The sequence below is a fragment of the Anguilla rostrata genome, chromosome 5 (genome assembly GCF_018555375.3).
Source record: "Anguilla rostrata isolate EN2019 chromosome 5, ASM1855537v3, whole genome shotgun sequence".
NCBI lineage: Eukaryota > Metazoa > Chordata > Actinopteri > Anguilliformes > Anguillidae > Anguilla > Anguilla rostrata.
The window spans coordinates 63,507,520-63,533,866 of NC_057937.1; the positions used below are offsets into that span (position 1 = coordinate 63,507,520).

Genomic DNA, 26,347 nt, shown 5'->3' on the forward strand with positions numbered 1-26,347 from the left:
AAAACAGTAAAATCTTGCAGCTCTGATGTCTACTTCCCTCGTTGCTCACTGGGTAGTGCATTTGCCTTTTGTGTCTTTTGAATGAGTGATAGACCCGGGTTCAAATCCTCCCTTGGACTGAAGCAAACCTCTAAATCATTACACTAGCTTGCTGGCCTAACTAAAAATAAAACATTTGAACTATTGCTTTTGCATCTAACAAAATTTTGTGGAAAGTCATTTAAATTTCTGAAATCCAATGAAAACATACCCACACTTCCAGGCAGTTCTGCATTTTGCATTTTCACACGAGTTTAACGTTAGCTACCTGACTAAGAAGGCGACAGACCGAGTGTATAACACTAGTACAGATACGGGTGCCTCCGAACTTAAGCTCCAACCAATGGGTTGCTAAAGATGTTTAGGGAGACAGGTTAATAAAGGTGTTTTAGGGAGACAGGTTAATAAAGGTGTTTTAGGGAGACAGGTTAATAAGGTGTTTTTAGGAGACAGGATAATGAAGGTGTTTTAGGGAGACAGGATAATGAAGGTGTTTTAGGGAGACAGGATAATAAAGGTGTTTTAGGAGACAGGTTAATAAAGGTGTTTTAGGAGACAGGATAATGAAGGTGTTTTAGGGAGACAGGATAATGAAGGTGTTTTAGGGAGACAGGATAATGAAGGTGTTTTAGGGAGACAGCATAATGAAGGTGTTTTAGGAGACAGGATAATGAAGGTGTTTTAGGGAGAGGTTAATAAAGGTGTTTTAGGGAGACGGGTTAATAAAGGTGTTTTAGGGATACAGGATAATAAAGGTGTTATAAGGGGTTTATTAGTCTTTTAGCTTCACTAATTTCTGTCTTTTGATTATAGGTTGAGTTTTTTCATTTTATCTTTGTTGAAAGGAAACCACTTCAGACTTTCGTTCAGTTTGATCTCAACATAAATGGATCCATAGCAGAGGAATCTTGTGACTCAAGGCACAGTTGTTATATTTGAAATCCAGTATTGAGATTGAAACCATTTCCTGTATGGAAGTGTTAAATTGATGCATCAAATTTCAACAAACAACTGATCATTGATCAGTTTGCTTCCATTGTAGTCCTTTGTGATCCTCACTTTAGCCTGTGTTTAATGTGTATCTCCATCTTTTTTGGTTCAAGCTAATTTCCCATGCTTTGTTGATTGCCTTTTTGCCTGTTAAAGAAAAAGTACATTATTTGTGATTTCTTTCTTTTCCTTTCAAGATTTCTGAAGAGGATGCCTAGGTAAGTGTTCTTTTAGTTTGTACAATTGTACAAAATGAATCCTGCTTGAACAGGACAAAAAAAACGTACACTGCAAAAATACATTTTCATGTTTCTCGAATGATAAAGAGATCATGCACTTTCTGTACTGTCAGTATGCAACCTGAACATTGTACCCAAGGGAGGACCTTTTAAAATATTTGAATAGCTTGACATGGAATGTTTGAAACACGCCCGCACACAGAACAAACAATCAACGCGGCAGCTGATCGCACTAAATGAGCAATTTACCAACATGTAACTGCCTGCAGAACAGCAGGCCCAGATGCTCCTGGTCTGCAGAGACGAACACCAAAAATATGATTCACAGCACAGTCATTGCCGTTATCATGATTGTAGCATGAAGTGTCTTTTTTCAAAATCCATTTCAACCATTCACAAATGACCTGGGACTTTGAAGTTATGAGGCGGAATCAAGTCTCCAGTGAAAATATTGCCCTGGCTATAACAGTCAGAATTCAAGCTGCGCCGTGGGTCTGGATGGTTTCGTGCTTGTTGAAACTTATCATCTGACAATGTGGTCGTTCAAATTTTGTGTCACATCAAAGTGTCAAATAGCAAAAAATTATGCCACGTTACTATACAAGAAACAATATTGGCTATCTTACCTCACACAAATTAAACAGGCTGTATTCCAAAGCAATGCTAGCCAGTGTTTCCTAAATTGTGTCAAATAACTTGGCCCTGTGTGTACAAGCATACAGTACATTAATGGGGCAAACATATGTGTGGGATAGTCAAGAGTGATTTAATAGGCCTCAATATGTCAAATTATGTCTGAATTTGTGTATTTATCCACATGGCCTTTCTGTAGTGTGAATGATTGTATGTATGTTTCTTGGTATAAATGTCTGTTTGTAAATGTGAATGTTACATGCTGCTAGGAAATGTCCCCATGGGGATAATGAAGTATGCTATATATATATATTGTGTGTGTGTGTGTATATGTATGTATGTACAATCAGTATTTATTGTATGTTGCAAATATACAAGAGTAACTTGAATTTTTGTACGTTGAACGTTTTTTTTTTTTTATGTGAATTTGGCCTTAACAAGCCAATATAGAGATACTGCTACTGCTGACCAAAAAAAATCACAATTTATCAGCCAATTTATGAGCAATTATTTGCTGTCTGAAAATTTGGAATAACTATCAATGTATACCCTGAAATATAAATTGCTAAACAAACTAATTATTTGTGGGAAAGCATTGATTGGTTCCTGATATGCACTGAAATAGTGCTGGATCATAAGCATTCAGAAGTAACACTGCTGTCTTTCTGATTGTAGACTGAAGTTCTTGAACCAAGCCACTGAGGTTGGGGTAGGTGCTTCAGCTCACGCATGTCCATAAATCCATGGGCAAAAGCAAAATATTTCCAAGGTGTGATGAGATAAATGAAATAAGGAAGGTTTATTAAACGTCAAAAATAAAGACAAAATTCACAGGATGACAGGTTGAAAAACTGTTGGCCTTCTTTCCCTCTAACCTGCCATCTCACCCCTACACACACCTGAAAAGACATATGGGCTCCTGTAGGTCATAGGGGATGCCAAAATAAAGTCATACAAACTTCATTTCAGATAAGGCCAATCTGTCCAATTACTTTGCTCCCCATAAATGGGGGGACTACGTACAATAAAGGGCTCCACAGTCGGGCTTAAATGTCCGGCAGGTAAGAGTTCTCTCTGTGTGACTCCGTTCCAGACAGCTTTTCGCACTGGCGGGGGAATACACTAGGCAGTTCTTAAGTAATTTTTATACAAAATTTGACATGATATTTGGTGTGGGTACTACAGACACCCTGAGCTTACATTGCAGGGTTTTCATCAAGCAGTGACATGTACTTTTAGAAATACATTTCAAAAAACATATTTTTTCATTAAATGAAAATTATTTTTTATACTTGAACTGCTATTTCTGATTATCTAACTCTTAGAAGTAGAATGTGGTAGATTTGGGTAGCCAAGAGACTTCTGATAAAACTGGTATGTAATACTTGTGGCTTCTTCTTAATTTCCATGTAGAAAACTGTAAAAAAAAAAAAAAAAAAAAAAAAAATTATAGTAGTAAAGGTAGTGAAAAACGGCCAAAAGCCCCCTAGGGTTCAAGGGGCTAAACTCATTGGATGGTGCTTCATCTTGCACAATCACCCCAAACACACTCCTAAAGTGACCAATAGTTTTTCAGGGCCAAAAAGTGGAATGTTCTTGACTGGCCAAGTGAATCATCTGACCTAAATTCAAATTTAATATGTTTTTCAATTTCTGAAAACAAGACTGAATGCAAAAATCCCCCAAAACATTTGAAAAAAATTCATACATTAAATAGATCTCTAGATATGGATGAAAATACTTTAAATTAAAGCTGACAGTCTGCACTTTAATCTCATATACATCATTTAATTTAAAATTCAGTGAGCTTGAGTACCGAGCCAAAACAACAAAAAATTGGGTCACTGTCCAAATAATTATTACTGCATTATTATTTAAATGAAACTTTCTCCCCACAGGAACCATGAACGGAGAATAGAAGAAAGAGATCCCACCCACCTGAGAGATGACCTATCATAGTCAGGCTCCCCCCGATTCCCTGCTGACTTATAAATCTTTATGAGCTTGATCATGTGAGTGAGTGTGTGTGCGTGTGTGCGTGTGTGTGTGTGTGCGTGTGTGTGTGTGCGCGTGTGTGCGTGTGTGCGTGTGCGCGTGTGTGTGCGCGTGTGCGTGCGTGCGTGCGTGCGTGTGTGCGTGCGTGCGTGCGTGCGTGCGTGTGTGCGCGTGTGTGTGCGTGTGTGCGCGTGTGTGTGCGTGTGTGTGTGTGTGTGCGTGCGTGCGTGCGTGCGTGCGTTTATCTGCACAGTGGGCTGGATGCTAATGAGTGCAGGCCGGTCTCCTGGCTCGGGTGGAGGCTGGGAGAGAGAGAGAGAAACCAAAAGAAGAGCGAATATGTGGTCACTGTAAGACAGGAAAAGGTGGACACAGATGCACTTCCCTCCTTACTTGCACAAAATATTTACAAATTAGAAAAACTTTTCCAAAATTATCCCAAATTATAAATAATTTTAATTTCATCTCTAAAGAAGAACAGTGTGCAATTCTTCTTGGGGAAGGAACAACAGCCCCAATTGCGGCACAGTTCATTTCAGCCTGTCATAACCTGAGGGACAGTGAGTGACCACCCACCCCATATAAACATGTACATATTTATTGATTTACTTATGCTGTTATTGTTTTTTTAAGCATATTTTTATTCAAAAGAAAGGCATCAGCATACAGTTTTAGAGCGTAATTTCCCCCATCTTTTCCCCAGAACAGTCCTGATACTGTCAACATAACAAGGATAAAGAAAAGTAGAAATTATATAGAAACAATAATAACTAGAAACTTAAATAATGGATAAAAATAATTAAGTAAAATATACAGACAGAAAATAAATAAAAAAATAAAATATGTGGAGGACATTTGTCAATGAACTATGCTCCCTAGAGGAGCAAAGGGCTTAAGAAGAAGAAGATGAGAGATATATATATATATAATAATTGCTAAGACATGACAAGGATGATGCTGTTATTGTTATATGTTGTTACATTTATCATTATTATTTTGCATATTATATATATGTATGCTTTGGCAATAATTACATTTGTATTTCATGCTAGTAAAGCAACTTGAATTGAATTGAATTAAATTGAGAAAGAGAAAGGCCAAGAGCTGAGCCCAAGAACAGCCCTCCACCTGCCCTGAGGCTCATTTCCACTAACCCCACCAATGCCATGCAGCCTCAGTACAGCTCAGTAAAAGGGGGGGGGTGGGGGAGGTTGTTTAGAAGACTCTTTTTATCAGTGGTATTTCAAAGAAGGAAGATCGGCAGCTTTATTTGTGAAAAACAAACCACCCAGAGGACCCTGTACCTAAAACATGCAGTAATTGCACAGCACATATGATGTACAGTATTGTAATTAATGGTACATTTTGTGTGAACATATATATCTGTGCATGTCCTACTGTAGTGTGTGTGTGTGTTTTCTTTCTCTGTTTTTTTTTTTTGTTTGTTTGTTTTTTGCCATTTTCTCCACAATTTAGTCGTTGTTGACAGGGAGGAACTGGCTATGACACCATGCTGCCCAGGACTCTGAAAGCAACTGATAGATAAAAGACTGAACAATTATTTCTGATTTCAAGCTTGTTTAAGACTAAGTGGTCACCATGGTGCTTATTTAGTCTTCATGCTATATGGCTAGACACAGCCAGTCATTTACTTTGTTAAATCTCACAATATGCTTATGTATTAACCATGTACCATTCATGTATGGAATTATGTGTTATTGTTAAGACACGTTTTGCTTATAAAAGCAAGGACCGCCCCTGCTTTCTTCAGTTTGGCCTTATCCACCTTGTTGTGCGTAGGTGCCGGACTCTTTCTGCAGAAATAAATCCTATTTCTTATATGATACACCTCGTTGTGCCTGGTTATTCAAAGGAGAGAATTTTCGCTGCCCAACAATTGGCGTCACGAACAGGATTCTCAGTGCAGTCACCAATCAGCAGTGCAGTGGACGGGATTGGCGAAAGGATTAGCAAAATCCTAAAGTCCTTTATTGCAACAGACTAAAGTCCTTTATAAGGAAGGCAGAAAGTCCTCAGTGGGATGCTTGGGGCAGGAGACCTTCAATAGGAAGTTTATTGTGACAGGCAGCAGTCCTTTTCAGGGAGGCAGGACATGTGTTGTTTGTCAAAATGTGATGTTTTTAGTTTTTTGGGTCCAGGAACAGTATTGTTTTATATTTTAGAAACATAATTACAATAACTGTGTAATAATGGCGACAGGTGGCTCTCCAGAGCCGTTGAGTATGGTAAGAGAAGTGACGCGATGGAAGAAGGAAAAATAAACCTATGGATACGGTAATGTTTGAAGAAATAAAGGAGTATGCAGAAAGGCAACAGAGTGTAAATGAGGAAGTTAAAAATGGAGATGAGTAACATGCTTAAAGATGGAAGCGGAAGGATTAAAGATGGAAATGGCAAGTTTAGAGAAAGTAATACATGCACTTTGTTGTACGTCGCCCTGGATAAGAAGCGTCTGCCAAATGCCTGTAATGTAATGTAATGTAATGTAACATGACCAACTGTGAGCGTGGAGAAAAGTTAAATTATGTTATTTCACGTAAGTCCACACTGCCATTAAACCACAGGACCCTGAAATGCATGTACTTGCCATAAGAGGCACTTAGAATAACCCACCGTCTGTGTACCGTTGTTTTTCAGTGTGATTTTACTAAACAATTCAGACTAAATGTGTGGTTTTTTTTTTTTTTTACCATGAGCTTTGCCCTTATCCTGGTATGTATAAATACCCATAATGCCTCATTTCTCCTACATTGTGTGAGTGTTCCTTTCATCCTCGTGCAATTATACACAGTTTTCTATGATTGATGCTAAAACAAAAGTTTGTGTTGAAAGAATGCCAATGAACACTGTGTCATTAGCTACGCACTGCTGTGAGAACACTGTCATTAGCTACACACATGCCGAGAATACTGTGTCATTATCTACACACTGCTGTGAGAACACTGTCATTAGCTACACATGCTGTGAGAACACTGTGTCATTAGCTACACACTGCTGTGAGAACACTGTCATTAGCTACACACTGCAGTGAGAACACTGTGTCATTAGCTACACACTGCTGTGAGAACACTGTGTCATGCTCACACTGCTGTGAGAACACTGTGTCATTAGCTACGCACTGCTGTGAGAATACTGTGTCATTAGCTACACACTGCTGTGAGAACACTGTGTCATTAGCTACACACTGCAGGAGAACACTGTCATTAGCTGCGCACTGCTGTAGAACACTGTGTCATTAGCTACACACTGCTGTGAGAACACTCATTAGCTACACACTGCAGTGAGAGCAGTGTGTCATTAGCTACACACTGCAGTGAGAGCAGTGTGTAATTAGCTACACACTGCAGTGAGAACACTGTGTCATTAGTTACACACTGCAGGGAGAACACTGTCATTAGCTACACACTGCAGTGAGAACACTGTGTCATTAGTTACACACTGCAGGGAGAACACTGTCATTAGCTACACACTGCAGTGAGAACACTGTCATTAGCTACGCACTGCAGTGAGAGCAGTGTGTCATTAGCTACACACTGCAGTGAGAACACTGTGTCATTAGCTACGCACTGCAGTGAGAGCAGTGTGTCATTAGCTACGCACTGCTGTGAGAACACTGTGTCATTAGCTACACACTGCAGTGAGAACACTGTGTCATTAGCTACGCACTGCAGTGAGAATACTCATTAGCTACACACTGGGTTACCACATGTTTTGTGTTGGTATATGTTTGTTATATCAATAAAATAACAGCATTAGGGCTACTTTGAACCAACTTGAATAGTTTGTTGCTTAACTCAAATAATGTTAAACAAAAAATATGACTACAAATTGATACATTTATGCTATATTTAATTTATAAATGTGTATTTTCCAATTCAAACACATTATAAATCAAATATTGCATTAATGTATCATTGAGTGGCCATACAATCGAATAGCCAAGTACTTTTCTTCGTATATGGGAAGATACGTTTTTGTTGTACTGCTGTATCAACAGCAAGCTCGTGTGACAGACAATGGTAAGTTACAGAGCACCACATTAATGTTATTATCCCCTACAGATAGGATTAATATGTGTTTATGATTTTAAGATGAATATTAACACGTAATTTAGCCTATTTTTAAAATGTTTCATTTCCGCTATTTTCATGAGGGACTCGTGGTGGATCCCCTTTATATACAGAATTCATCAGAGAGAAATGTTCTTTCTCTCAACATGCAAGTTACTTTTCCATTAAGGTGTTCTCCACTTGCCTCTGATTGGTTCAGATGAATCACATGGGGTATCCGGGCAGTGCAGGTCACATTTTATTGCCATGTTGGATTTTCTATTGTTTTCTTTTCAAATCTCTGCTTTGGTGAAACTAGATGCTACAGACACACTGCTCTTTTGTTGGAGGAATGATGTCATAATCGCAATAATGCAGGCTGCCGGTCACATTGGGCAAAAGTTAAATGATGTTCATCTGAGTATTTCACTTGTTACATTATATTTTAGATTTGATTAAATTTATCACAATAATGGATTGTTCCATTATGCTCTGGCCCTATGCTTGTTGCCAAGAGCTTATCATTCAGATTCATATTTGACACATAATTGTTCAGCATGAATACAGTTTTTCAAAGCTGCATTCACTATCTCACTCTGTCCTCACTGCACAGTTCCTGTATCAAAACCCCATGTCAGTGTCACTCGTGATGAATTCCCCTGCACTCTACTGTGTGCTGTGGAGAGAGGGACTGGAGCACCCCTGTCCTGGTACAGAGAACGGTGAGGACAAGTCCTATGGTAGCTACCCTGTATGCTGTGCCCCACATCTGGATATGACTCAGACTGTGGAGAGGAGCGGTGCATACACCTGAGAAACGAAGAACTCAGTCAGGAGAGAGACATCAGACCCTCTCACTGTGGGGGCCCACTGCACAGGTGAGCTTACTGCACCTCATTCACACCTGCACACATCTTTCCATACCTGTGCACACCTGTTTACACCTGCAACTACTATTAAATGAGAGATACTGTTAGACTGTAAAATCCCCATCAGTGATTGTTGTTGTGGGTGGTTGTGTTTAATGATGTGAAAAAAATGTCTGATTGTATGGTTACATCACATGACTTTCTGTCATCATCCTTGTTAAGTGAAATTGAACTTTGACCTCCATGTGTTGTCTGAATGCGGAGGTTTGAAGTGTGATCTTCAGAAGGGGTGTAACCAAAGCCAAATACCCTTTTCAAAGGTTTACAACGAATGTGTTATGAGCGATTTTTTCAATTTGACTTGTGATATAAGGAAAATAAATGAGATTAGCAGTAAGTGAGCACTGAATTGATGAATTAGTTTGTTGAACATAACACATGACACATTAAAATGCATTTAGGAAACAATGGTGGAAGGTAACCCCCTCCCCCACTCTCAATCGGTTTAAGATCAGCCCTAAAAAACGGGCTTTAGAATAACCTGTCCTCACCTGTTCTCACCTGTCCTTACCTGTCCTTACCTGTCCTCACCTATTCTCACCTGTACTTACCTGTTCTTAGTTGGAGCTGCGGGTATCTGGCAGACCGAGGGGTCTAAAATGTGGAGCCTGTGCTTGGTGCTGATCGCGATGGTGTACAGTCACCTGGTTTGAGCCTGCTGAGTGAGAATGAACTTTGACCTCTGTATGGGTGGGTGGGTATGAGAGTCCCATGTTCATTGTATCCTGCTGCAGCCCCAACAGCTACCCTGCCCCATAAAGACATGCAGCATAACTGCCCCATAAAGACATGCAGCATAACTGCCCCATAAAGCCATGCAGCATAACTGCCCCATAAAGACATGCAGCATAACTGCCCCATGAAGACATGCAGCATAACTGCCCCATAAAGTCATGCAGCATAACTGCCCCATACAGACATGCAGCATAACTGCCCCATAAAGACATGCAGCATAACTGCCTCATAAAGACATGCAGCATAACTGCCCCATGAAGACATGCAGTATAACTGCCCCATAAAGACATGCAGCATAACTGCCCCATAAAGACATGCAGTATAACTGCCCCATAAAGACATGCAGCATAACTGCCCCTTAAAGACATACAGCATAACTGCCCCATAAAGACATGCAGCATAACTGCCCCATAAAGACATGCAGTATAACTGCCCCATAAAGACATGCAGTATAACTGCCCCATAAAGACATGCAGCATAACTGCCCCATAAAGACATGCAGCATAACTGCCCCATAAAGACATGCAGTATAACTGCCCCATAAAGACATGTTCTCTCTGTCCCAGTCATCCTCTGTCTCAGGCTGTTCTCCCAGTCCCAGTCATGAACTGAAACTAATTGTTAATAGTTTTTAATCATGCAGCTTTAATGTCTTCCCCGCTTTATCTAATTGCTGTGCATACCATGAAGAATAAATGTTACACAATAATGTCTCAATATGTTTAATCTGTCAGATGAACTAATGCTTTTATTTACTGTGATTTATGGAAAATGGTAACTTAAGAAAGAGGCTCCATTTATAATAGATGAATTTACAGTGATAGGTGTGAAGTTTAAATCCACACCAAAACAAATGAGACAAACCTGCACCTCACATATACACACCTGTACAGACCTGGGTTAATACATATAAGGAAACAGCAAGCTGCACTCCAAAGGTGATCTATGATCTGTGTACAAATCAGAGCTGAAACTGCTCCCAGATCAGTAAGGCAGGCTTTACTGATCTCCACTCAGAGATGAGCTGAGCTCCAAACTGGCATCCCATGTCCAAGCTGATACAGTCTCAGCCCTACTATTACATTACAGGCATTTAGCAGACGCTCTTATCCAGAGCGACTTACACAACTTTTTACATAGCATTTTACATTGTATCCATTTATACAGCTGGATATATACTGAAGCAATGCAGGTTAAGTACGTTGCTGAAGGGTACAACGGGAATCGAACCTGCGACCTTTTGGTTACAAGCCCAGTTCCTTACCCACTGTGCTACACTCCGTCCTATGAATCCGCTCAGTGGTGGATTGGGTCCAATCTGGCGGCCCATGTCCCGGGTGCCCGCGGTCTCTGCCCTACTGTCAGAAGCCCTGGGCAGCTGTGTCATTTAGAGCGGGGAGTTTGTCCAAACGCAGCCTTTGGGCATCTCTCTGTTCTAATGATGACGGAGACAAGGAGGAATAAAATAAGGGAATGGAATGAGCCCCAGATGTCAATTTCACATATTTTAACTCATTTTGCCTTCCATGCTAGAAAAACAAGGAAGGAAAGAAAGAAAGGAGCTGAAAAATAAGTGATTGGAGTGCACCCACGGTCTGGGCTCCACTTCCTGTTGTAGATGACAGGGGTGTTCTGAACAAGAGACAAACAGGAAATCATTGGGTAGAATCTGTGCTTTATTAAATCATTTTTCGTCTAGAATCACTTGTAAATAAGACACATACATTTACATTTATCCTGTAACATTATTTGTACAAGTTGTAACAGATTTGGGCATTACTATGTGGAATAGTTATTCACCATTGTTTCCCCCTCATTTTCGAATCCAAGCTTTGATTAAAAGCAGCTCTTAGTGCATTTTTTGGAGATAACCTGCTGAGGAGTTTAAGAGAGGAAGTGAGAGTCGTCTCTGAGCGCAGTTTCAGAACCCCACTGCGCTTCCTGTGTTCTGTACAGTTACAGCACCACACTGCGCTTCCGGTGTTCTGTACAGTTACAGCACCACACTGCGCTTCCTGTGTTCTGCCAGCGCTGGATTCTGTCCTGCTATCACATGACCTTCCTGTCATGTCACTCAATGGCCTGCGATTGCTTGGATGCACTCTAAATGCGATTTTTTGGCTGTGTTCCTGCTTGGATGCACTCTAAAGGCGATTGGTTGGCTGTGTTCCTGCTTGGATGCACTCTAAAGGCGATTGGTTGGCTGTGTTCCTGCTTGGTTGCACTCTAAAGGCGATTGGATGGCTGTGTTCCTGCTATTTCCGAACAGCCTGTGTCTAATCTTAGAGCTAAGAGCTGAATCAAACGGAGACTGCTCTTTCTGATCAGATCAGAAAGCAGATGGAGCAAGCCCTGTGCGTTTACAACCAAATTCCCAATATTTGATCACCACCTGCCACCTTGTGGCCATTGCTGGTACTACCTGACATGATCTCTGATCCCACTGTTGAAGCTGAGATGATAATTCTGTCAGGACCACTGTCATCAAGTAGAACTTTATTGACAATAAAGGCAATACAGTCATGTTTGGCGGTATGGCTCTGTTCTGGAGCTCTCCCGCCAACCACGCAGCCCGCGTGGATAAGGCCGGGAGGCCAGCAGCCAAACCCCCCCTAGAGGGGTACACACAGAACAGATCCAGCAGCAAAGCACTTTTTAACACATATGAATGGAGCAAATGCAATTTCTTAACACATAAGGATGGAGCAATACAACTTCTTAACACATAGGAATGGAGAATGCAAACTCTTGACGCATGGGGATGGAGCTGGGGTGGTGGAGGGGATTTACGAAGCAATGTGCAGCGCTTGCATGCAGGAGGAGCAGCCGAATGAGTAGAGGGAGGCTGTTTAAGTAGACCGCCCTGTTAGTGAATGTACTGTGATAGGCGAACATCACTCAGCTGAGCCATCAGCTGATTCGGCCGGAGCGCTTGACTCTCGTGACCTGCCAGAACTACGCGATGCTCCATTATTGAAATACTCTGTAAGCATGTGCTTCTGTGTCAGGCACCTTCCTCACATGCAGGCTGTACCACACACTCCCAGCTCTCTGTCAGGCTGTTCCACACACTCCCAGCTCTCTGTGCAGGCTGTTCCACACACTCTCTCTGTCTCACTGTCAGGCTGTACAGGCTGTTCCACACACCCCCAGCTCTCTGTCAGGCTGTTCCACACACTCCCAGCTCTCTGTGCAGGCTGATCCACACACTCCCAGCTCTCTGTGCAGGCTGTTCCACACACTCTCTCTGTCTCACTGTCAGCCTGTACAGGCTGTTCCGCACACCCCCAGCTCTCTGTCAAGCTGTTCCACACACTCCCAGCTCTCTGACAGGCTGTTCCACACACCCCCAGCTCTCTGTCAAGGTGTTCCACACACTCCCAGCTCTCAGCTACACACGGGGCCACACACAGGGCCACACACAGGGACACACACAGGGCAACACACAGGGCCACACGCAGGGCAACACACAGGGCCACACGCAGGGCCACGCACAGGGCCACACGCAGGACCACACACAGGGCCATGCAGAGGGCCACACGCAGGGCCAGCGTACAGTGTGCAGTGCGTTATATTTAAAGCTCCCTCCGCTGTTATGGGCAATCACTTAGGACACCAGCTTCTGGAACAATCCCTGCATATCTTCACTGGGCCAACTGATCAATCAGAGTTCAGTTAAATCATTCAGCCACATACCAATCGCTTTAAGATAACGCTTTGTTCTCTGTGTTTGGGTCTATTTAATATCTAGCATGCGACTAAGGTCACATGACTCACAGTCAAGATTAGTGATTGGTGATTAGCATATGGACTGACATATAGTGCCCTCCAAAAGGATGGCAACAGTAGAATTAAATTTGTTATTAAGCTTTTCTATAATGTTCTCCTGCTGTATGTGTGTGTTAATGTTCTATCTCTGTTTGTGTGTGGTAATATTCTACTTCTGTATGTGTGTGTTAATGTTCTCCCCCTGTGTGTGTGTTAATGTTCTCCCTCTGTTTGTGTGTGGTAATATTCTACTTCTGTATGTGTGTGTTAATGTTCTCCCCCTGTGTGTGTGTTAATCTTTTCTTTATGTATGATTGGGTTAATATTCTCCCTCTGTATGTGTGTTAATGTTTTACTTCTGTATGCCTGTGTTAATGTTCTCCTGCTGTATGTGTGTGTTAATGTTCTACCTCTGTATGTGTGTGTTAAATTTCTCCCTCTATATGTGTATCCTAATGTTCTACTTGTTTATGTGTGTATTAATGTGCTACTTCTCTACTGGTCGCCGGAGAGCAACATAATCATTGGCTGCTGTTTCCTCCATGGGTCACCAGAGGGCGACGTCATCATATTTTGTGTTCTTTTGACTTACTGCTTTCACCTGTGTTGATTTGTGATTCTTTGCACCTGTGTTCTTCCCTATATTAGTTCTCCCTTCGGTTGTGTTCATTGCTTAGTCTTGAGTTTGCCTGCCTCTGTGTAAGTCTCGAGTAAAAATCTGGATTGCAGGAAATGAAGCCTGCATCAAAACTTTTCTTTGGAAAAGTCCACTTTGTTTGTCAAGCCTGCTCTTGTTCTCTGCTCTTGATTCTACGCTCCTAGTCAAGTGGGTTGGTGATTAGTACACAGGACTCCCAACCAAGAGACCTGGGTTCAAGCTTCTGTCGGGGAACAATCCGTAACAACTTCTTTATGTGTGTGTTAATCTCCCTCTGTACGTATGTATTAATCTTCTCCTGCAGTATGTGTGTGTTAATGTTCTCTCGTTGTATGTGTGTGTTTATGTTCCCCCCTTGTCTGTGTGTGTTAATGTTCTCTTGCTGTTTGTTTGTGTTAGCAGTGTACCACAGTGGGAAAGGAACTGGGCTTGTTACCAAAGGACACTGTCGTTGTACCCTTGTGCAAGGTACTTAACCTGCATTGCTTCAGAATAGATCAAGCTGTATAAATGGATACATTTATAACAACTGGATAGGAGCGTCTGCTAAATCTGTGTAATGCAATGTTAATGTTCTCCCCCTGTATGTGTGTGTTAATATTCTGCCTCGGTGGGTCATTAGCTATGCAGTAGTCTGTCTGCTCCAGCTGCGCATGAAAGGCACTCCTGACACAGTGACTGTGCAGCTCAGCTGCCGAACTGCAGGGTGAAAACAGTTCAAAATAACCACTCAGTAACGCAGAGTACCGGAAAGCTCTGTCTGGAAGCTGTTCCTCTTTCCTGCTGAACAACACAGCGAGAAGCAGCCAAGGAGAAAAATGTAAAATAAAATATGCAGGATAAAAGGTGTCAGTATGTTACCATTTAATCCTTTAAGTACAGAAGTTTTACATTTAACAAAACATTTACATTTTCCCCAAATAAATAGAAGCTTTCGGTGAAAGCACTGCAGGTTTGTTTGGTCTGTTTGCAGAAAGATCATGCCCTTGTTTATTTGGCTGGATCATCACTCACTACATTCTACATTACAGTCAGCTGCCATACTGTGTACAATACACAGGTACTCATAATTCATAGCAAATTTTTAAAGTTAAATGGAAAATTGGCATTCGTGTGTGTATGTGTGTGTGCGAGCGTGTGTGAGTGTGCGTGTGTGTGTGTGTGTGCATGCGTGCCTGTGTGTGTGTGCGCGCGCATGCATGTGTGTGCCGGTGTGTGTGTGCGTGTGCCTATGTATGTATGTGTGTGTGTGTGTGTGTGTGTGCCTGTGTCTACAGTGATGTGTCTGCCTCCTGATATCTCCTCCTGCCTCTTTTCTCAGTGCTGCAAACAATGTGCCAAACCATTTCTGATTGACTTGTGAGTTATGAAGGTGACTGCATGTGTACATTTGTGTTACAGTTCTGTAACTGTCTCAGAAGATCTTCTTTGTCTTCTTCTCTCAGTGCTGCAAATAATAAGGGAAACATGGTCAGAGAAGGAACATAATGCTGCTGGTATAAGAACATTAATGCTGCTGGTATAAGAACATTAATGCTGCTGGTATAAGAACATTAATACTGCTGGTATAAGAACATTAATGCTGCTGGTATAAGAACATTAATACTGCTGGTATAAGAACATTAATACTGCTGGTATAAGAACATTAATGCTGCTGGCATATGAACATTAATACTGCTGATATAAGAACATTAATGCTGCTGGTATATGAACATTAATACTGCTGATATAAGAACATTAATGCTGCTGGTATAAGAACATTAATACTGCTGGTATAAGAACATTAATGCTGCTGGTATAAGAACATTAATGCTGCTGGTATAAGAACATTAATGCTGCTGGTATAAGAACATTAATGCTGCTGGTATAAGAACATTAATACTGCTGGTATAAGAACGTTAATACTGCTAGTATAAGAACATTAATGCTGCTGGTATAAAAACATTAACACTGCTGGTATATGAACATTAATGTTGCTGGTATAAGAACATTAATGCTGTTGGTATATGAACATTAATACTGCTGGTATAAGAACATCAATACTGCTGGTATATGAATATAAATAATGCTGGTATAAGAACATTAATGCTGCTGGCATAAGAACATTATCACTGCTGGTATAAGAACATTAATACTGCTGGTATATGAATATAAATAATGCTGGTATAAGAACATTATTACTGCTGGTATAAGACAGGAAGTCTGTAACAGTGACAGGTGCGGTTACCTGGGCAAAGTAAGAATTCTTCCTTTTCTGTACTGATGGATTAAAAGACCGACAGCCAGGGTCACCAACACAAACTCCACCAGCCTCTACACAAACTTTATACACACAAAGCATCATGGGAACCATGACCTAGAGAGAGAGAAAGAGAAAGAGGGAGAGGGACAGAGAGAGCGAGAGAGAGAGAATGTGTCACACCTCCTTACAGTGTCTATATCTCCTCCCTACAGACTGCTGCTCCTTACCCTCTGACACACACACACACACAGCATCACTGACACAGAGCATAACTGACACACACACAGAATCACTGACACAGAGCATCACTGCCACACACACACCATCACTGACACAGAGTATCAGAGCCACACATACACCATCACTGACACAGAGTATCAGAGCCACACATACACCATCACTGACACAGAGTATCACTGCCACACACACACCATCACTGACAAAGAATATCACTGCCACACACAGCATCACTGACACAGAGCATAACTGACACACACAGCATCACTGACACAGAGCATAACTGACACACACAGCATCACCGCCACACACACACACAGCATCACTAACACAGAGCACAACTGACACATACAGCATCACTGACACAGAGCAGATAAACTGTTAAATACAGAGACTTCACAGTTTCTCACCGAAGCAGTGCTCTTCAGGTCTGACTGTGACAGTCTTATTACTGACAGGGTTTGTTGCCACGCAGCTGTAGGGGGTGCTGTTCTCTTCCATCTCCAGAGGGAGGGACAGGGGGGAGCTGAAATTAGGGCTGCTGGTGTGGGACAGTGTCTGCCCCTCTCTGTGCCAGGACAGGGTGACCTCTCTCCCATTCTTCACAGAGCACAGCACACTACAGTTGGGTTTCATCTTGTTCCTGCTGGACACCTGTGGTCTGGGTACTGGATCTGTGCAGAGATACAACAGAAGGGAGGACCTTCAACACTGACCAGTAACACTGACCCCTAACTCCACTCTGTGTGTGAGCCTTCAACACTGACCGATAACACTGACCCCTAACTCCACTCAGTGTGTGAGCCTTCAACACTGACCAGTAACAGTGACCCCTAACTCCATTCAGTGTGTGAGCCTTCAACACTGACCCCTAACTCCACTCTGTCTGTTAGTCTTCAACACTGACCCCTAACTCCACTCTGTACTTCAACACTCCCTCCAGAGATGGGCTCCTGTTGTCTCTGCCTGGTTTTCATGTGACTCCACATGCACATACATTACATTCTATTTATTTTGCAGACGTACAATAAGTGAAGGTAAATCACGTCACACAGCTGCCTCAGCACAGTGCAGTACTGCCAGGCGGAGGCACCCACCCCACACAACCAGCTGGTAGTCATCGGTTTTGCCATCCTTGTGCTGTACCCTGTACCCTCCAGAGTCCCCCTTCCTCAGGTCAGACAGGGAGAAGAGTCCAGTGCTGCTGTTCCACTGCAGCCGGGTGCCGTAGCTGTCCTTGATGAGCTGGATGGTCTGATTGACCACCTTCGCAATTACGCTGTCATCTTTGAAAATGTAGTTGATCTCCTTCACTGCAGCCGGGAACATGACCGTCTGTCCCACAATGCCGTTCAGCATGTTCGACTGGACAGAGGAGACGCGCACACCTGGAGAGTGAGGACAGAGGGAGAGAGTGGGAGGGAGAGAAACAGAAGAAAAGATGCAGGGAAAGAGAGAAAGTGTGGGAGACAGTAGAGAGGAAGAGAAAGTGAGGAAAAGAGAGAGGAAGTGGGAAGGAAAGAGATACACAGGAAAGAGGGATGAGAGATGGAAGGAGGGAAACAGGAATGGGAGATGGGAGGTAATTTTAGTTTACCTTTGCTGTTGGTTTGTTTAACAGATCAGTCACAGAAAAGATGCAATGCAGTTTGTGTTGTTAGGAGATGGTTCTGTTGTTATGGAAATGTTGTGCCTATTCATGAATTTTTGAAAACAAATGAACCAGACATCAGACCTGGCTAAGATATACATTTCAAAATGCACCTGTTACACATTACTCACCAAAACACATATAAAAAGACCTCCCTCCCTAACAAGCATATAACAGTATAACTCCTCCTCTGTAATTGGTAGCTCACCGTATGTCTTTGTGCCAGACATTATAAAGCTCACAGTATGTAACAGGACAACAGAGTCCTTCCTGCAGTAAAACAGGTATATAACAGTATAACAGAGTCCTACCTGCTCTCTAACAGGTATATAACAGTATAACAGAGCCATACCTGCAGTAAAACAGGTATATAACAGTATAACAGAGTCCTACCTGCACTCTAACAGGTATATAACAGTATAACAGAGTCCGACCTGCACTCTAACAGGTATATAACAGTATAACAGGGTCCTACCTGCACTCCAACAGGTATATAACAGTATAACAAAGTCCTACCTGCACTCTAACAGGTATATAACAGTATAACAGTCCTACTTGCACTCTAACAGGTATATAACAGTATAACAGTCCTACCTGCACTCTAACAGATATATAACAGTATAACAGTCCTACTTGCACTCTAACAGGTATATAACAGTATAACAGGGTCCTACCTGCAATCAAACAGGTATATAACAGAATAACGGCTGCTCTCATGTTGCTCTGAAATAAGGGTTTCACTGGCCTTCCTGAATCTAAACTGCTTTCTTAGACCCCACCCTACCACATCACACCACAAACTCACTTATGCACACACACACACACACAACACACACAAACATTTTCCCACACAAAATAGTAAAAAATGGCCACAAAATACTGCATGTGTGTATGTGTGTGTATGAGATCATAAGGGAAAGCTCTATGATTTGCAAACATTTAGCTGACATTCTGAATGTACCCAATAAAAATGTGCCCAAATTGTGAGAGTGAAGGCTTGCAGGTTTGATTCTGTCTTGTGCTGCTGCACGTACCACTGGTCAAGGTGGAGCTCACTGCAGTCAAACGCCCCTGCAGGGTAAATGCCCCCGTGTGTACAACGAACATTTCCAAACGTACGTGCGTGAGCTAAGAAACACCTGTTAATACTGACAAAGCGCCGTTAGCCTGTTGCGCTTAAAGACCCCAGTGCTGCAAGCCTACACCACAGGCGGCGGGACGCTACAAAGGGACAACCCTGTAGAGAACACAGCTCCCCATCTTCTACAGTTCTACTAGTGTGAAACGGGTTTCAGCGTCCAGTCTTATCAGGGAAACACGTGGTTCTCAGCGGCCAGCCGAAATAAGATCGCACTATAGACCGTGTCTTTAACGCCGGAAGTAGCTCTTATTCAGAGACGCACAAAATTGACACCTCAGCTGGTTTCCACATTGGTAAGAAGATAAACCGGAAACAACGCGGAGAAGCACAATCGTTTATAAGCAAATAAATGCACAGTTTAACGACCATTGTTATCGACATAATTCAGATTGTTTAATTAATGTTTTTGGGAAACCAAATACATTTTCGTATTTAATTTGCGGCCACTAAAGTGAACAATATTGTTTGTACATTTTAACCTACCAAACACGATACATCACAAATACTTGATGTCACTGTGTCTGGGGAAAGTGTATTTAAGGACGCTTTGATGTAAACATGGTGCGGTTGTCGCGGCTGTACTTGGTCAGGCAGGGCAGGGGCACTACCGCAAAAAATCGAGCAGCCGCAGCGAGTCAGAACTTTCGCAGAATTTTAGCTGAAGTCGGTAAAACACTTACTTAACTGTCAGACGTTCTTTCCGTCATTGTAGTGTGCTGGTAATGAGAGCCTGACCAGTAGACTAACATGCCATATGCTGTGAAAATAGAAATAATAGAAAAACTGATTTTTAACAAAAGCTTGGCCCGGCAGAAAATTCAAACTTATACAAAACAAGCAATGCTTTCCTCGTGTTTTTTGTCAACGGATCACAAACTATAGGCTATTCAATTCTGTACGCCTGCATTTTACATTTGGTTCAGTTTTTTATTTTTATTTTTTTGCAGGCAATGGTGTGTTCATGGTTAACCCATAAATTAATGCTTGAATGAGGTGCCATTGGGTGTGGTAGGTGGGCGGGTCGTGTGTGTGCAAAGTATTAAAGTTTTTTTTAATTCAGTATTAGGTTATGTATTACTATTTTGGTCTGTTTTCTTTTCTTATTCCATAAGAGGAATATGCCAGTGATACTGCTCTTATGAAAACTAGCCTATATGTTTCAACTACGTCTGAGTACCCGTAATTGAAGTGTAATCCAATGAAGGCCAAGATAAACAACAAGTTCAAACGTCAGCACAAAGAAAGCATTCTTGAGATCGCCAAAGTAGTTACATTTCTGAGCAGTGTGCTCCTCTGGTGGTGGAATTTCGTATTGCAACTTGGAGTACGCGGCTCAGTGTGACGTCAGCACAGCGTAAGCGAATACTCTGGCAAAACAAAACCACGGCGGCACATCTGCAGCGCTGCAATGCAGGGTAACGCCGTCCAGCACTACACCCTGAGGAGTGACAGTTACTCACAGATGCCAGTGATGTCCTTTATACTCATTTGGTAGACACTCTTATCAGCAGCATCTTACATAATTGGGTACAAAAAGGCATGCCATAGCTCATCTTTGCATGAGATAAAACGCGTCTGACTGGCTGAAGTATAGTAATACAAGTCTGGGATTAATGCCTTAGAACTCTGCGTCGACTGGAACTAATGCTTTGCCCACAAAATACATGATTTAATAGAAATCTTTATTCCTGCTCTATCCTCTCCCCTCCTCGACTTTTCCATTTCCTTAGGGGACACCGTAGTGACATCATCACCCTGCGCCAAGTATCTCGGAGTGATGATGGACAACAGGCTGTCCCTCTCCAACAACATTGCAGCAGTAACCCGGGCATGCAGATTTTTCCTATACAACATCCGCAGAATCCGCCCCTTTCTCACCACCTACTCAACCCAGCTCCTGGTCCAAGCAATGGTTCTATCCCGCCTGGACTACTGCAACTCTCTTCTGGCTGGACTACCGGCATCTGCCACCAGACCCCTGCAGCTCATCCAGAATGCTGCGGCTCGTCTGGTCTTCAACCTCCCCAGACACTCCCACGTAACTCCCCTGCTCACTACCCTCCACTGGCTGCCTGTTATAGCTCGCATCAAATTCAAAACATTGGCTCTAGCATACCAGGCAGTCAAGGGATCAGCCCCAGCATACCTTCACAAGATTTTCAAACCCTACATGCCAGCCAGATCCCTCCGTTCTGCTACCTCAGGACGCCTAGCACCTCCCCCTCTTCGCACCTGCACTTCCAGAACACGTCTCCTGTCTGTTCTGGCCCCACGATGGTGGAATTACCTCCCTGTGGAGGTCAGAACAGCTGAGACTGTGACCCATTTCAAACGACGACTGAAGACCCACCTCTTCAGGCTGCACCTCTCCCCATCCCTCCCTTCCCCCCCTGTAAATGTCTAAACTTAGGGGTGTAACTAGGCAGCTGTTTAATAGGTGACTTAGTTGATGCGCCAGTCTTAACGACTACTTGTATTTTTATTTATTTTTATTTTTCCATAGATTGCGTTGTTGCCGTTCTCGTTGTTAGTGTTAATCAGTTTAACCACCAGGGTTCCAAGTTGAACTATGCAGTTGTTCCCTGTACTTGGACCGGTACTTCTCTCTAGGGGTTTCGTCATACTTGTTCCTGGTTATGGTTATACACTTTGTTGTACGTCGCTCTGGATAAGAGCGTCTGCCAAATGCCTGTAATGTAAATGTAATGTAATGTAGGTTCATACCAATCGTTATGATCGTGTTCCTTTTCCTCATCAGGCAATTAAGATTGAACAGTTGCTTGTAACTACATAAACTCAGCCAAGTATTTATTAAAGACATCGACCTGTTGTTTTACGTCTTCATTTGTGTCACCAGCCTCGATAAGAGTATTTATTTCATTACGCTTTCGCGTGAGGACACCCAGTTTTCCTCTACGTGATGCGATTAATTTGAACAGTTGCTTTTCCTTCCCAACCACCATCTCATCATCGTCTACTTCTTGTTCCTGCATTTTTACTCTTTTATTCTATTCAGAGAGCAATCACCATTTAACAAGATTCAAACTTTCTTCCATTCATTCAAACTCTTCCTGAGCGCGGCGGCCCATATTTTTTAGTCATAGTCAACACCGTATTACTCACGGTTCACCACGGGCGGTCTTCCAAACTTAAAGTTCCTCGTTTCCAGTATTCAAGGCTCCAAACTCCATTATCCAAGCACTATTTTGACTTTGGCGATGAAAAGTCGGGGGGCGGGGGCCCACACCAATATTCTTTCGGGGGGCCCAGAATTCCTAGCAACGGCCCTGAGGAGCCTATTAATTCCCCTCTTTAATTTGATCAACAAAAGATGAATGACAAGTGGTTGTAAATTAGTCCTTGTAGTCGAACTTAACGAAATACTGGTTACAAAATGAATTTATAAGGAAGAGCGTGATCAAAATAGTATTTTTTTTTACCAAGCGCCCCATTTACCATCAGGTAACCCGCAATACAACTGCGCCTCACGTCATATAGCCTATGCCCTCTCACGTCACCTCAAACGTGGCATTAGGCATATGAAACATAAGTATAATTTAAAACCATTAAACATCATAATCAAAGGTCATGCCTCAAAACATAAATCTTAATTCAGTATGTTAAATGAAAATGGCTATAACAACTGGTTTCAACAATATGACCATGGTCCAGAACTTTCTGATAGGTGTATGAACTGAAACCAATTGTTCTGTGTAAATATGATGGTCTTTGAATTACCAGACGTTTGAAAGTGCCACATAGTTCTCTGTGATAATCTGTTTCACATATGTCGTTTAAACAGTCCAGAATAATCTGACGCGTATCCAATCAAATAATCTTGTTAATTAAATTCGGATTTACTCCGTTTCACGAACGTGAATTGTGAATTGATGAGTTAATCTAATATTGAATATTAGATCTCGGATAACTGCGCGCACCAGCTCTGTTATGAAGGGGATATTAATTGCACGCCAAAAACTGGATCGCACTTCTTATGTAGACACAGAGGAAAGTGACGCTGCCCTTTGAGGGACACGTACACACACACACACTCACAGACACTTGGTGCATTCGGTTGTAGCGTGGAGAGCGAGGAGTTAATTTAGCCGAGCTAATTCAGGCGAACTGAGGACAGCAGCGGGTAAAATCGTGAGAAAGGAGGAGGCGCGTCCGCGATCTGATCCAGACCCCATAAAGCGCGCTACCGCAGAGAGGAAAGAGAAGGGTGAGCAGCACGAATGAGCGATATCCCTTAAACGTCTTTAAAAAGAAAGATGAAGATTATCCTCTGTACTTTCCTGCTGTGCATTACAGGTATGTATCGTCCTCTGTATGTTCCCGTTTATTTCTCCGTCGGAATGAGTCCGCTAACTTACGACTGGTTTAAAGCTCTTGTCGGCTTGTAAACTGCAGTAACCTAACTAGAAAACCGAAAGTAGTTCTGAACAGCCTATTGTCGTTGATTCTGTGAAATGGGTGGAGGTCTTTGATAGCTTCATGCCAAGTTAAAGATGCGACTAAATCGTTGACCGACCAAACCTGACCGCCGCGGCTCGTTTTTTTCTGGAGTTTTCATGAAACGGTAATCTAGTTGCGCAATTTTCAACCGGTCGCGTTTGCCAGTAGTCTCTGGATGTTAAATATATTAAGATCAATATAATTTATCTGTCTTCCAAATCGGCCAATCCTCCTCCAATCCAAAATAGGAGCAGATCCAATCGCGTTCCTGCAGAATCCACAATGAGACGCAGGTCGATTTAACTGGATGGACACACTGACTCTGATTCCATGTATTAAGTAGTATGTTAGTAGTTTGTGTAGAAAACAAATGCTGAATCATGTTTTGGTTCGGGCCTAATAATAAGTGGAGCTTGACATTTAATTTTCTGATTTCTTTTCCAAGCATTTTCTGGACAAGCACATGTTTGTAATAATTCGGATTGTCTAGGCATAAATAAGCCACAAGCAGCGTTTAATATGAACAATTTTGTTCTGTATCCAACATTGGTACGCAGATAAAAATAATATTAATATCTAATCGACTACATAGACGAAAATATGTGGTATTTCTTTGCAATTCACAAGTCCAGTCGTTGTAGAAAATCCAAAAATCTGGTTCGTAATAAATACGGTGGAATTTCTAGTTATCATACGATTATGATGCGCCAGTAAAGCGCAGGCTCGAGTTCAGGCAGAAAGCGCGTGCCGCTCTGCGCATCCGCCCACGCCCTATTCCGGGTACAGCGCATTTCTCGGAATTAAGCGCGTTCGTGCGGGCGAGGTGGTGCCTATTCTGCACGGACGAATGTGTGACTTCCTCTGCAGCCGAAACCAGAGCTTTCTGTAGGTCGCCAATTACCTGTCAGATTGAGTCGGAAACCATCTGTTCTATGAGGGAGAGGGTCATTTTGAACAAGGATCCCAGTTGCTGTAACTGTCCATTTTGCTGGGATAGGGTGGGGAACAAGGCCAGGGTGGCAGAAATGTGAACCACCACGCAGCATCAAGAATGATTAATGTTGGCAAACAGACTGAAAGAAGCCGTGTCCTCTATGTACTACAGAAAATGTTCTCAGGATTGATGAAAGTCCATAAGCTAGCATTATGGTTGTGCTGTTATGGTAACATATTAATAGGAAATTTTTAAAAATCATGTTACCAAGAATAATTGTATTCCCTTTTTCACAATTTGAAATATATAACAGTTTGTAGGTCTGTTCTGTTATTGCAGTGTCCTCCACCATTTCAGCAGAGTTGACACTGACAGGCGTGTGCTTCAGAAACACACTGCACCCATTACCACTCTGTTTCACTGCACCGCTGTGTGTGCGTGTGTGTGTGTGCATCTGTGTGTGTGTGTGTATGTGCATCTGTGTGTGTGTCTGAGAATGTGCACACATTTGTGTGTGTGTGTGTGTGTATATGTGCATCTGTGTGTCTGAGCATGTGCACACACTTATGTGTGAGTGTTTTTGTGTGCATGTGTGTCTGTGTGTGCGTGTGTGTGTGTGCATGTGTGTCTGAGTGTGTGTGTGTATGTGTGCATGTGTGTGTGTTTGTGTGTGTATGTGAGTGAATGTGTGTGCTCGCACGTGTGTGTGCGTGTGTGTGTGTATGCGTGCGAGTGTCTGTGTGTGCATGTGTGTGCATGTGTGTCTGAGTGTGTGTGTGTTTGTGTGTGTATGTTAGTGAATGTGTGTGTGCGTGCATGTGTGTCTGAGCATGTGCAGGCATGTGTGTGTGTGTGTGCGTGTGTGTGTGTGCGTGAGTGTCTGTGTGTGCATGTGTGTGTGTGTGTGTGTGTGTGCAGTATAAAATGCAATGCTGTATCTCTGTGTCTCCAGCAGTGAGTGTGTTTGGCCAGTCTGTGGAGCTGCACGGCATTCTGGGAAAGAGTGTGAATTTCACAGCTGCAGTGAAAAAGAAAGGGAGTTTGATGTACGGCACTCTCACCATTGGAGACGTGGATAGCGGTAGCTTTACAACGCTCCGTAGTGAGAAGTACAGCGGCAGACTGCAGTGGGACAGCAGCACTGGACTCTTCTCCCTCTCTGGTCTGAAGATGGAGGACTCTGGAGAGTATAAAGTACAGAATACAGACCCAAACATAAATACCGTCTTCCAGCTGAATGTGTACGGTAAGTACCACTGTGTCCGTGTCTATAGTATTACTAATGCAGTAGTGTGTGTGTGTGTGTGCGTTTATGTGTGTGTGTGTGTCCTAAATTAGCTTGAATTAAAGGGGAATTTTACCTCTATTGAATAGCAAATTGTGTATCATCCTGTGAAGATGGGGCTACTTATGCTACAGAGTCCAAAAATGCCACATTTACATTTACATGTGGTCATTTATAACAATAACATTATTATTATTATTATTATTATTATTATTTGTTGTAGTAGTAGCAACAGCGGTACTAGTAAGAGTAGTTCTAGATCTTATATGATCTCAGCAATAATTTTTGTTCTCTGCTGCACCATTATAGCCCGTTATACCTGAACATAACTATGATACACACC

The 26,347-nt window shown here is 42.4% G+C and overlaps 2 protein-coding genes and 2 long non-coding RNA genes across 5 annotated transcripts in view; 3 read left to right on the top strand and 1 right to left on the bottom strand.

The window, feature by feature from the left end:
• Positions 1 to 26,347, bottom strand: part of LOC135255947 (T-lymphocyte surface antigen Ly-9-like) — a 227,919-nt gene that overhangs the window by 60,992 nt on the left and 140,580 nt on the right. Inside the window, exons 6-7 of one of the 2 annotated variants that reach the window (XM_064337786.1) lie at positions 17,633 to 17,923; positions 16,946 to 17,209 (exon numbers count right to left, since the gene is read on the bottom strand). In XM_064337786.1, coding sequence (XP_064193856.1) covers positions 16,946 to 17,209; positions 17,633 to 17,923 — 555 coding nt within the window. The remainder of the gene's footprint in view (positions 1 to 16,945; positions 17,210 to 17,632; positions 17,924 to 26,347) is intronic. The other variant, XM_064337785.1, reaches the window with a different exon arrangement.
• Positions 1 to 26,347, top strand: part of LOC135255946 (titin-like) — a 222,530-nt gene that overhangs the window by 39,644 nt on the left and 156,539 nt on the right. Inside the window, exon 7 of the mRNA XM_064337783.1 lies at positions 25,675 to 25,965. Coding sequence (XP_064193853.1) covers positions 25,675 to 25,965 — 291 coding nt within the window. The remainder of the gene's footprint in view (positions 1 to 25,674; positions 25,966 to 26,347) is intronic.
• Positions 2,267 to 5,740, top strand: LOC135255950 (uncharacterized). The gene is made up of 2 exons (XR_010330325.1): positions 2,267 to 2,610; positions 3,800 to 5,740. It is a non-coding gene; the product is annotated as an uncharacterized LOC135255950 (long non-coding RNA).
• On the top strand, positions 12,807 to 14,899 carry LOC135255953 (uncharacterized). The gene is made up of 2 exons (XR_010330330.1): positions 12,807 to 14,332; positions 14,456 to 14,899. It is a non-coding gene; the product is annotated as an uncharacterized LOC135255953 (long non-coding RNA).